Here is a 12,608-nt window from a genome sequence, read left to right as displayed (position 1 = left end):
CAGAGACACAATCTAAGCAGTCACGTGGCCCACGATCTGGCCTGTCATGAAATTTCCTGTCCCTAATACTCCTCTTCTATTGCCAGATGCTGTCCTTTGTCCTGTCCTCCCTCCCTCTCATCTTGGGACCCTAGAGGGACCAAGCCACCTCCAGATTTAGACTCTCCCAGGACAGTATGCTGGCACACTCTCTCTGAGGCTAACATTTGACTCAATTCTTCTTCCCCTTCCTGACTATCTGGCCTTCCACACATGGCCTGGCTCTGATGTGCAGGTGTGCCCTGATAAGCATGAAACAAAACAGGGACAGTCACCTCTGCTATTCTCCAGGTCTTGCATCTATTAACATCACCTGGGAGCTGTCCTGCCTCACTGGGGGTTGGCGACCAGCTGGGGGCTAGAGTCCTAGGGTACCCTAACTCCCTTCACAGGGGCCTATTTCGGAGAGAATTCCTGGGAATTCATGTGCTTTCCAGCTGGGGCCTCCACATAAGAAGACCTCCCCAAGACCGTCAGGCTCCAACCTCCAGCCCCCTGGCCATGATCCCTCACAGTGCTCAGAGATGCAGGGTAATGAGGGAGTCTCAGTGTACCCCTCTGAGAACTAGGGACTCTTCTACGCAATCGTACGCTTACCAAGGCTTAGATGAGCCTGGCAGTGCCTCTGAGCAGCTTGTGACACCCTGGTGGCTGTAGCTATGCTCAGAAGGGGCCGTCAGCTGGTACAGGCTACAGGCTAGCAAACCAGAACTGGGGGCCCCACTGATGGGCAGGAAAAGGAGGGGATGCAGAGGCAGAGCCCTGTCTTATCTATACTCTGTAATTGATACTCCTCCTTCCCTTCCCTTTCTCCTTGGGCTTGTCTAGCAGCGGCCCTGCCAGCCTCCCCTGATACTCCAAGAGTAAGGTCAGAGGGCCATGCTGCACAGATAATCCCCTCCCGCCAGAGTCCCAATGGCCACTGAGTCTATGTGGCATTCTGACCCTGGGAGCCTAATGTACAAGTTGGTTTCTGAGTAAGTGGAGGAGGCTCCTGCACTCAGGGTACCATATATGGGTACTGGGTTCTTTGCTATAATATACAAAGAAATAAATGTGTTTGATGGAGGGCAAAAAAATTTAAAAAGGAAAATAATGAGTTCCCTTCTGCAGTAGAGCTCCCCATATTCGCATACAACACACGGAGCCCCCATACCGCACGGACGTACATCATCATGCTCACACACACACACATGCTAGCACACACGCAGGCTCACACAGCGGTATACCTCCCCACCGGCATCCACACCGTCACACATCACTCCCCAAAGCTGGCATGTACACACACACACAAGACCGCACACCAGCACCCCCCAGGCCAGCACTCATTCGCACTCACCCACACACCCAAAAGGGCAAGGAGAACAAAGGAAGTGGAAGAAAAGTGTTACCCATGAGGAGCCGCCGTTTCACCCGCTTGTCCACATCAGCTACTGACGTGGCATTGAACTGAGAGCGCTCAATTGCAGCCTCATCCTTCTCTAGAACACAAGTAAGGGACAAACACGGAGCCGGTGGTTAATGAGAGCCCACTTCCCGCGGCCCAAGACAGTCAGCCTCTTGGCGTGGCGCACACAAAGCCAACACAGCATGCCGGGCCAGCACGGTGCCCTCGCCAAGGGCTAATCCCAGGAACTTTCAGGCGGGTGTGCTCAGGGCGAAGCAAAGAGGAAGCAAGGGTGGGAGGGATGGCATGCAGACGAGAAAGGTGGCCACAACACGACCTGGACACAGTGGGGATGCAGGGTCTGTGTGCAGCCAAGCAGGGTATGTGGCTAAGGCCAGCAGGAAGCCTGTGTGGAGGACGCAGAAGTGGAGAGCATGCCATGGGCTCACAGAGAGAAGCGGTTACAGGTCCCTGAGGCTCGAGCAGGTGCAGGACAAAGCAACAGGACAAAGGGATAGGTTTGCGAGGTCTGGTGATGGATATACCTGGGACGGCAGATGCCCTGTTACAAGGATGCTGCCACTCATGCAAAATTAAGAACAAAAACTCACAGAGAAACGTACACATACATACACAGAGAACACTGGATCCCATTGGACAGACAGAAAATCCAGGGGATCTGGGCAGCACTGGTTGCCTGCTTGTCTAGAGGACCAGAGCTAAGCATTCAAGTGCTCAACAGGGGACTGCAGAGAAGGGTCAGTTGTTGTGGGAGCGTGCGGAAGGGAAACGGCTCGGGCCAGCCGGGGAGCCTCCAGCCACTGGGCACGGAGCTTTGCCAAGACGCTTTGCTGGGATCGGTGACAGGAAGGAAAGCAGGACCGGAGGTTTCTCATCCTGGCTAGGAGTTGAGTCCACAGTGGCTGGAGCTGGGTAGGGGGCTAGTTTCTAACAAGAGGGGACTAACAGGAAATACGGGATCGGGGAAAGAGATCCAAGCAGGGACTGTCACATGCAGCAGACGTTAAAAAATAAAAATAAGATGAGAAAGGACGGAGTGAGGAGGACACAGACAATAAGGGTTAGATCTGGGCTAGAGTTCATATGCCCGGCTGTTGTCTGTGCTCGTCCAGCGGCTGCAGAGCAGGCTCGACTGGACATGGGAGACTTGAACAGACAAGACAGAGGGGAGGCCAGGGTGGCTCAAAGGAGCTCTGGGCAGGACAGTGAAGGGAGAGAGGTCAGAGGACAGAAAGTTCTAGATGGGATCAGGCTGCAATAGAGACACTGGTCTGAGACCTGGTTTGGCTTTTAATTTTTTTTAATTTATTTTTTATTTTTGGTGATTGGTTTGGTTTTGGCTTTTGGCTCTGAAAAATGATTAACGAATGTCAGTTATCAGACAAGACAGGCAATCAGGGACCATCACAAGAGAAGCAGCGGGAATGAGGTAAAATGAAATAAAAAAAAATGGCTGTCCGAGAGAAGAGGCCACACAGAGCTGGGGAGAGCCACCACAGGCAGCAGGACAGCCCCGACTACACAGGGGATGGCCTGGGATCCCTGAGTGGCCTAGCACCCAGCTTTCCAAGACACCAAGGAGCAGCGACAGGGGATGGGGAAAGAGAGCAGCTTTGGGACGCGTGTGCGTACATGGCTTCACCCAACACCTTTCTGTCACTCAAAAGCCCCTCTGAATCCCCCTCTAAGTTGATCATAAGAAATGGGACCTTTTCAAAGAAATATCGAGTGTGATCCCACCAACTCATTTTGGGTCCTAGCAAGTAAACCCTTGGCCCCAAACTCTGAAATTCCTTTTTCTTAATTAAAAAAAAATCTTGCTGTTGTTTTTGAACAGAAGAAAAAAAAACATATTAGTAATTATTGCATAAAATAACTACAAATGTTCAAGCTGCCCTTGGGAACGTGGGCCTGGAAGGAGGAGGCGGCTGAGTTCCAATCATGGTTCCATGGAGCAAGCAGGTGATGGGACAGAAGCATTGCCGAGGGAGAAGGGACCTCAGGTGGGTGAGGAAGTCCTAGGGTGAGCCCGCCATCCCAGAATGAGAAGCAGTCCCAAGCACGCACGCCCCACGCAGGGTGCACACCTCCACCCTCACGGTGAGCCACGTGCTAGGACACTCAGTTTATACATGACTGCGAACAGTGCTCACACAGACTTAGCGAGGCTGCTAAGAGTTTTTCACATTAGAAAATACCAGGCTTTGGGGGATAGACAATGTCCCCAAGCTCAAACACACTGCTGCAGACAATCCCCTGTGTTGAGTTTGAGGACAAGAAGCAATCCCACTGGGGAGACCCAAACCTAGGGAACATTGTCCCAGGGTACTGAGGGACCCAGGGCAAATTCTCACAGAAGCTCCCCTTGGGATGCCTGCCAGCCCCATCGGCCTTGTAGGTGACTCCTCTTCTTCTCTCCCTTCTGTTCCCCCAAGACAGGGGGACCACACAGGGTACTTCCAGGGGCAGTATGGCAGTGGCAGTACCTACTTACCAATGCATGTCCGACCGTCCGCATGTAGGGCGTACTTCTGGTGGCAGCCACACATGGGGCCTGTGTCTGTGTCCTCGCAGCTGTGTTGACAGCCTCCGTTTCCATAGTTACAGGTTACTAGTTAGTCCCAAAGTGTACACACGTGTGTATAAACAGAACAACAACAGAAACGGTTAGTTTACTGGAATTGGTTATTTTTTGGGGTGGGGCGGGTGGGGGAAAGCGAGAGCCTGAGGTGACCAGGGGACAGTCCTTTGAGGACTGAGGGAAGCAGACTTGCATCTCTATCCTTGAGCCCCTCCAGGGTGCCAGATAGAAATGCCAGTCTCAAGAGGTGGGCCCAAGAGCGGACTCTGAGATTCACACAGCTAACGCATGAAGAGAATGGAGGGCGAGGGAGAGGCTAGACACACATGCAAGACACTTTAACCCCATTAGTCCCACTGGGACACATGCCTTTTCACACCAAGACATTGTGGGAGAGATAGCAGCCACGGTTCAAAGAGACATTTATAGTCTTAGCTCTTGCACAGCTGGATCTCCCGTCTGTGTCTCGGCACAGGTGGAGGGATGTTCCCATAGATCCTACTCTGTGGGTCCTAGATGTGAGCAATCTCAGCTCTGTTCCCTCACAGCACTGTGGAGACCAGCAATCCCCAGATAGACAGAACTTAAGCAAGTTAATATCACCTGTGGTGTATGCTGAGAAAAACCTACGCTGTGTGATTGGTGCTGTCTATGGCTGGAGGATCTAGGACCCTTCAAGCCCAGATGCTCCTCCATAGAAGCAGCAGCAACCTGCACCCATGGGAAAGGGACTGAGCAAGGGGAAGCCAGTCTGAAGCAGGCAAATGATGTGCAGGTTTATTTACATAAAGATGGTCCACTGCCACTGTATAGGGGAGGGAGACTGCCAGAGACGATGAGGATCTGAGCCAGCTCTCTCGGAGGGGCCCTTGGAGACTCCACTTTATCATGCCATGAGCTGGTGGCCAAGAGATGTCACCTGAGTGCCTGGACAGCATGTCTTCATGGAGCCCTTGATGGTTGTCCATCCTCTACCTACACACATTATTGACTTAGGAAAGTCATTCTGAGTCCAGACCTGGTTTGAGGAGCACCGAATTCCAGATCTGAGAGTTTGCATTAATCATGCCCTACTAAGCAGATCCATTCAGACAGCTGGAAAGGGAGAGAAATCACTGGAGGAGAGTATAGGATGACAGTGGCTGGACGGGGAGGGTGTCTATCTGGCATCTCACATACTGCCTTCAGCAGCCAGGGCTTCTCAGCGTCCTCTTCTTGACCCAACTTCCAGGGAAGCTAGATGGCCACAGGCTCTCCTCCATGAAGTCTGTTCTTTCCTTACTTAGGGATGGTGGTGATAGGCAGAAAGCTGGTGTTCCCCAGTGCAGTGTTCCTTCTTGGGGATAGAAGCCCAGGGCTCAGGATCGGGGTCTGCATAGGTCCCAGGGATGGATGGGTCAATCCCCTTCTGGGCATTTTTTTTTTTTGGTTATGGAGACTCCTCTTCAGAGTGGGCACAGGGAATTTTGGGAAAAGGCAGCAAGAGTTCCTCCTATTCTCTGCATGCTGGGCTTTGGGAAGACCAAGATGGATAAAGGAATAGCCTCACTCCTGGAAAGGGCTCTAGATTCTGATGGGACAAGGGATTGGGGGGTGGAGCCCTGCAGCCTCTCCCCACCAGTCTAGAGGTTGCTGGACTAGCCTGGGCTCCTGATCAACTCTAGCGTCCAAGGTTCTTGAATACAAGTGAGTTTGGGGGGTCCATTCAGGTCTCCCCTATCCTTTGCACTGGTCCTCATCTTCTTTGAGGCAGGGGTCTCTTCTTGTTTGCCGCTGTGTACAGCAGGCTAGTTGACCTGTGAGTTTTCAGGCATTCTCCTGTCTCCACCTCCCACCTCACTACAGAAACACCAGAATGACAGACAGACACACACTACTGTGTCTAGGCTTACATGGGATCTGGGGATTTGATCTTCCAAACCATCTTTAACCATGCCTCTCAAAACATAGAAGAAACCAAAGCCAGACCTCCTGAGTGCCACCACCAGGGAACCCTTAGGGTTTTTGCCCACTCCTTGGCCTAGGACCTAGAATTAGGCTTTCAGTACCTTGTCAGGGAGGGTAGGGCTATGGATCCAGGGACCAGCAAATGTCCCTAGTCTGGGCTTAGCCCTTTGACCCTGTGGTGACAAGGGCAGGGGTCTTTGCTTTCCACAGACTCTGGCTTGTCCCATGTCCTTCCAGCCAAGCTAGACACCCAGAGTTTTGTGGGCAAACCTCCCTGTGTGACACTAGTCCCAGATGGGTTATAAGGGTAAACTGGTCCAGCGAGGTCACTGGCAGCCCTCTCTCTAGTGTCTGCATGGAGCAAGTCTTTGGAGGCCATTCTTGCCTGCAGCCTGTGCCTGCTCCTGTCCTTGCTCAGCATGAGAGCTGGGAGAGGTATAGTCAGCTCCAATTGCTCTGAAAGTGGTCAGTTAGCAAGTGTTTTCTCTGAAGTTGGAAGAATCTGCCTGTGGGTCCAGCCTAGGACCTCTGTCCTGCCTTGGTGACAGCCAATATGCATGCCTTTATCATTCCATGGGAAAGACCCAGCAGTAGTGAGAAAGACTGGCCCACATCCTGACCATAGCCAGATGTTGTAGAATGTTATTCTCAAACACAACAGCAATTTTCATCTTCATCCTGACAGATGTATGCAATTCTGCCCCAGATGTGGTCCAAGGCAGTGATAGAATGCACAGGCTGTGTAAGGTTAACTGATGGGGTGGGAGATCCTGTCTACAGCTGTGGTGAAGGCATCATTCACACTGGCATGAGACTTTCTGGTGGTAGGGCTGCTTTGAGGTTGTTCATGCTTCATAAATAAGCCCAGGAAACTCATTGGTTCCTCCAGTTGGACTTGGGTGGAATCAGACTCTGGTCTGTCACCATCTAGGGTGAGTAGGCACTTGTTCACATTGCCCTGGGAAAAGTTCACAGAACACCAGGATGAGGAAAGTGCCTCCGCTTTGAGAGATGGGCAGATAGCACAGAGGGTTGGAGCATGAGTCCCTGGGGATAGGAACAATAGCAGGGGCTCATGGGTCTCCAAGGCTTTGGTAACTGTTCAGGGAAGATGAGCTGAGAGAGTCACAGTGGCTGGGATGGTGGGCCAGCTGTCTTCTGTCGAGAATGGAGGAAGAGAGGAAAGCTGAGGTCCTTATCATGGAGTCAGTCAACCACCACAGAAGCTCAGACAGGCAGGCACACATTCTTCAAGAGACAGAAGCAGACTCCTCCGGCATGTCCTCTACACCACAGTGCAAGGCTGATGAAGCCATGGCTCAGCTGTGTTGGAAGTATTGACTGCAGTTCCTTCAGCTCTTGGCAGACTCAGAACAAACAAAATGCAGCCTGCATCCCATTGCCTTCCCACAAAGCGGTTGGCAGGGTGTGTTGGGTTTGATGCTCTGGAAGCCCTTGCATGTCTTAAGTTCTGTTTTCTTTTCCCAATTTCATTCCTACTCATGGACTGGATGCCCACGATAAGAGGTTGGATTGGGGATGGCTGTGATGGCCCACACCTTTAATCTTAGCACTTGGGAGGCAGAGACAGATAGATCTCTGTGATTTCCAGGCCAGCCTGGTCTACAGAGAAAGTTCCAGGACACAGACAGGGAAACCCTGTCCCCATACCCACACTATGGTGAATACTGGGGCAGATCTCCTTGAAAAGGTACCTCTGGCCTGCTGCCTTCATCAGACCAGATATGGGGCTCATGGTTTGTAATTAGTCCTAAGGAGGTCACTGAGTTCAGCTTTTTAATTTTTCTTTTTCTTTTTTTTTTTTTTGAGACAGGGTCTCATTGTAGCGCAGGCTGACCTCAAACTGTCTGCACAGCTGAGGTTGGCTTTGAACTCCTCCTTCTGTCTCAAACTCTCAAGTGCTATAATTATAGGTGTGGACCACCACACCTAGTCTAGGCAGTGCTGGGATGGAACTCAGGGCTTGATGCCAGGCAAGTGAACTATATCCTCACCCTGGGTTCTGACCTGGAATAATGTCAGCACGGGGTCCACTCCTTCCCTTCCACCCCTTCCTTCCCACTCATTCTCCTATGCCTCTTTATACTCTTCTATCACCCAGGGCGTCTCAGGCTGATAGAGAAAGTGGAGCTTTTAGGCCTCTGAGCTGTAGCCCCCAATCCCCACAGGGGAGTTTGTGTTCAGGGCTCTACAGATGGTCCGAGCCAGTGCCTAGGGCTGTGTTGACGGTGTCATGCCAGGTACAGAAATCCCCAAGCTGGGAGGTCATGAGCCACCCCTCCAGCTTCCCCAATCCCCTCAGCAGACCTGTCCTCCCCTGGCCCCAGGGACCGAGTGCCTCCCTGCCCAACGTCCAGCACCCTGGACAGACCCTCCACAAAGCAATGGTAGGAGACGCATGGGGGTGTCTGACCCATTTGCCTCCCATCTACCTACGTGTGCAGTCCTTCTGGTTTTGGGCAAGGTCAAAGCCGGGCCTGCAGTCACAGGCTACCCCACCTTTGGGCGTCTCCCGGCAGATGTGGGCACAGCCATGGTCTTTGTTCATGCAGTTCATCCCCTCTGGGAAGAGAGACAGAAAAGACAGGGGTTGGAGGCCAGTGACAGTGGAAGAGAGAAGAGAACCTCAGGCTGTGGAGAGATGACCAGTAAAGCAGCCCAGTCCAGTGGTGGGTGTGTTTAGTCAGCTATTGCACGTACTGCTCCCGTGTACACGTGTGTGTGTGTGTGTGTGTGTGTGCATGTATGCACAGGTGCATTCTGCCACAGTGCCCGTGCCCTGAAGGTACAGTATAAACAACACAGGCACAATTCCTGCCTGATATTGAAGGTTATCTGTGCAGCATTGCCTTCAGTCAAGGTCATTTGGATGCTCTCCTTAGACTCCAATGGCTCCAGGACACTTTTGTATCCACTTAGTAAACTCTATTTCCTCCCTGTTTGCCTGGAGTGGCTTGAACCTCCTCCTGATGACCCCGGTTGATGTTTATCTTCTGGGTGATTTGTGAGGAGTTTCCAGAATTTATGAGGTCAGGGGGTCAAGTGAGAGGCTGTAGGTCACAAGTCCATCAAGAGGCCACAGGCAGATCAAAGAGCAGAGCCACTGTGTGCTTGCTACACACCAGCTTTGGGACCTGATGTCACCTCCATCTGAGAGAGCGCGGCAAGTGAAGCTGTCTGGGAGAAACCCTGAGGTGGTGACCACGTGAGATAGCCTATCTTCCTCAGAGGCCACACTTAATCCTTGTCCTAGGGGAAGAGAGTGTAACTGTGACCCTGTGTGCTGTACATGGGCCCTCACTAACACAGGACATGTTTAAAAGGATAGACCTATGGCAATTATATATAAGAGACCAGAAATGTCTTGGGCTGGCGGTGTGACTCAGTGGACTTCGGCTAGCATGCTGGCAGTCATGGGGTCCTCCCCAGCACCACAAAACAGAAAAGAAAGAGAAGGCGGTCTAAAGTTAATTCACAGAAAGCAATGAACAAAGGCTGTGTTTTGCCCAGCACCTGGCCTCACCTTATCATGCTCTTCTTCCCCCACAACTTTGATTTGCTCATTAATTCAAGCCAAGCTGCCATACCAGTGCAGGGCATCTGCACCAGCTGACTCATGACAGACAGACAAGGCACCCAATGCACGGATGGATGCTCCACCCCCTCCCTTCCTCAATTTCCAACACCACCTGAGCCTGACAGCAGGGACAGAGGTGTGATGACCGCTGTCCAATAGTCACTGGGAGGAAGCTGACCTGTGGCCACAGTGTATTTCTGTATAAACACCTCAGCTGGCTACCAGTAACCAGGGTTGCTCCCGAGCCTATATGAGCCCACCCTGGTACCCCGGCACCCTGGCATGCAGCTTTATTCACAAAACTCCTGAGAAGTCAAGCAGGCATGGTCATGAATCTGGCTCCCCATGAGCTGTGTGCCTTGGAGACCATTGTTTGGCTTCTCTGAACCTCACCTGTAAACAAGCATGAGACCCTCAGCCTTGAGGATTAGGCTTAGATATTCCCTGAAGCCACAGCCAGGAAGATGCCAGGTGCTTGGCATGCATTCTGTTGACAGGACCTGTTACTGTTCCTGCAGATCTGAGGGAGGCAGCTCCCCGATGGGTCCTGGCTGGAAGAGCACTCTTCAGAGGTGACTTCAGGAGAGGCACTTCTTGGCCATCCAAACCCACTTAGGTTCCTGTCATTTTCTGGGACACCCTACCTGTCAAGAGTCTGACTACCAAGCAGCTTCCTGGACTCAGAATGGGAACTGTCAGTGAGCAGCTTGAAGCCAAGGTCACACTTCACTTCCTACTTAATGTGTCTGTGTCTCTAGTGTTTTAGCTGTGACCCGACCTTTGGTACCCTGTCCTCATGTACATCCTCTCAAGGTCCACAATCCCACACTGCCTGCTGTATCCCCCGGCTTCTTCCTGGTTCCTTCTCTTGTCTTCTATAAGTGGCTTCTTAAGCCCATCTCTGATTCCATCAATTCCATAAAGACTTCTCACCCCACGGATATCCTCCAGGCCACAACAATTTCCCAGACTGCTGTCCTAATATACCTGCTTTGTCTTCCCAGGCATGGAAGAGCTCATGTTCCCTGTTTAGCTCCGCTTGTGCGTGGCGAAGAAAGGGAGATTGAATTTCCACTTCTAGTCACAGAAGCTCTGCACACCATTAGACAGCCAGGAATTTGTCCCCATGAGGCTGATTACATCCCTGAACCCTGGACCACAGATTCCCAAGCTTTAGAAACTGTCAAGCCTTCTCCTCTGAGGACCTGTTAGCACCAAGTCTTTCCTTTTGAGTGTCCAGACTTCAGTCATGAGCCAAGGGGTCATACCCTGGAGAGGCTATGGGAGAGCGGCCCAGCACCATGGTGACTGCCAGTGGTCAGCAGCGGGGCCACAGGAAGGAAATGGGGAGCCACAGATCTGGTGTCCAGGGTGCAGTCAGAAGATCCTAAAGTTTCTCTTAGTCTGCTTTACAACTGGTGTGTGTGTTGTGTGTGTGTGTGTGTGTGTGTGTATGTTTGTGGAAGGCCTCTGTCCCCACTGTAACCTTGAGGCAGAGCCAAGGCCCCCGAGCATAGCCTCCCATCTCAGGCTCCCATACCAAGCTCCCTGCCAGTACGCTGTAGCGTTGGTTCCTCTCTATCATGTTCCCTGATCCAGAGATGCCTGCTTCCCACAAATGGTGGGGACAGGCTGAGGACATTAGTGCAATTGAACTAATGTTCCTCTCTATGTTCCTAACAGTTATAAGCTTTATTGAATTCAGAAGTAACAGCTTAAAACGTACCACATGCAGCTAGGTGGTGGTGACCCATGCTTTTACTCCTACCACTTGGGAGGCAGAGGCAGGTGGAACTCTGTGAGTTTGAGGCCAGCCTGGTCTACAAAGCGAGTTCCAGGATAACCAGAGCTGTTATACAGAGAAACCCTGCCTCAGAAAACAAAAAACAAACGACAATAACAAAAAACCCAAAAACGTACTACATGGAAACATAATGATTTTTGCTAAAAACTATATTTTCTAAAGAAAGGAGAGTGTGGGCTCAAGAGGCATGCCCTTGCAGTAGGCATGCAGGGTACTAGGCACCGGGAACTCCTGTCTCCTGAGTGTGGCTTGGATTCCAGAGTAAAAGCTTCTCCCCAGCCTCCGTGGCCTCTGCCAGGCTGCTCTGGCAGCTTTTGGCTACAGATGGTTTCCTCCACCAACCTGTGTACCTCTCCAGCCCAGGCCTCAGTCACTCATACTGAGCCCATGCATACTCAGCCCCAGGCCCAGGGCCCAGCTGGGAGGGCAGAGCAGAGCTTCTGTAACTCAGGACTGCAGGCCTTGTTTATCTGTCCTCCTGCAGCTCTCTGTCTGGACCATGCCTGCTTCCGAGAGGGATGCAGACCACAAGCTTTCCAGCACACCTCCCTAGGTGCAGGTATGGGAACCACATGTGCCAAGTTCAGAGAAAGCTCACTGGTTTCCCCCCACAGAGGCGCTGAGAGAATTTCAGTCGTTCCCGGAAGTCCTGATTTTCACATGCCTGGTGCCAGCCAGCCCAGGCCGCCCGCCAGGTCGAAGCTAATCTGATCTGATCCATCCAAATCTAATTATGCTCTGCAAACTTGGGCTGAGTGTCTCCTCAGTGTTAGGCCAGGCCGGGCGCAATGGCGAGACGAGGCCCTTAGCTGCCACATCAATTGCCAGGTCCACAATGGGACTGCCGCATGCTATGTGACCGTGGGCAGCTCACCTCACTTCCGAACCTCAGCTCCACCTGTTGGACAGAATTAGATGGCCCTGGGTCCTACTTCCAAGGTGGGACAGTGACAACAAAGCTGTCCTTGGACCTCAACCCAGGCAGGAGGGAGCCACGGAAGGCTGTAGCCAGAGAGGGGCCGTGTATGTGCTGGGGGGGGGGGGGGACCTCTGTCTGCTTTAGAAGGCTCAGATTTCAAGCCACGAGCGAGGTGAAAACTGTCACAGGACCCTGAGAGGGACAAGGAGCCAGTGAGAGGGCAGAGGTTTATTTGGGACATCTTTTATTGCCTCCTCCTCCTAGAGTTTTCTGGAAGGTGGGGCATGTGGAATGAAGCTCTCTCCATATTCC

General features: G+C 52.1%; 1 protein-coding gene across 3 annotated transcripts in view; it reads right to left on the bottom strand.

The window, feature by feature from the left end:
* Scube1 (signal peptide, CUB domain and EGF like domain containing 1) overlaps nucleotides 1–12,608 on the bottom strand; it is a 120,713-nt gene that overhangs the window by 42,764 nt on the left and 65,341 nt on the right. For 2 of the 3 annotated variants that reach the window (XM_041672240.1, XM_041672242.1), the window contains exons 5-7: nucleotides 8,433–8,558; nucleotides 3,942–4,058; nucleotides 1,431–1,520 (exon numbers count right to left, since the gene is read on the bottom strand). In XM_041672240.1, coding sequence (XP_041528174.1) covers nucleotides 1,431–1,520; nucleotides 3,942–4,058; nucleotides 8,433–8,558 — 333 coding nt within the window. The remainder of the gene's footprint in view (nucleotides 1–1,430; nucleotides 1,521–3,941; nucleotides 4,059–8,432; nucleotides 8,559–12,608) is intronic. The other variant, XM_041672241.1, reaches the window with a different exon arrangement.

This window comes from Microtus oregoni, unplaced genomic scaffold (genome assembly GCF_018167655.1).
Source record: "Microtus oregoni isolate MIOR12 unplaced genomic scaffold, Mior012 000022F_ref0000154, whole genome shotgun sequence".
In the NCBI taxonomy this organism is placed as follows: Eukaryota; Metazoa; Chordata; class Mammalia; order Rodentia; family Cricetidae; genus Microtus; species Microtus oregoni.
The sequence above is the reverse complement of the archived record's forward strand: the minus strand, read 5'-3'. Positions and strand labels throughout refer to the sequence as shown.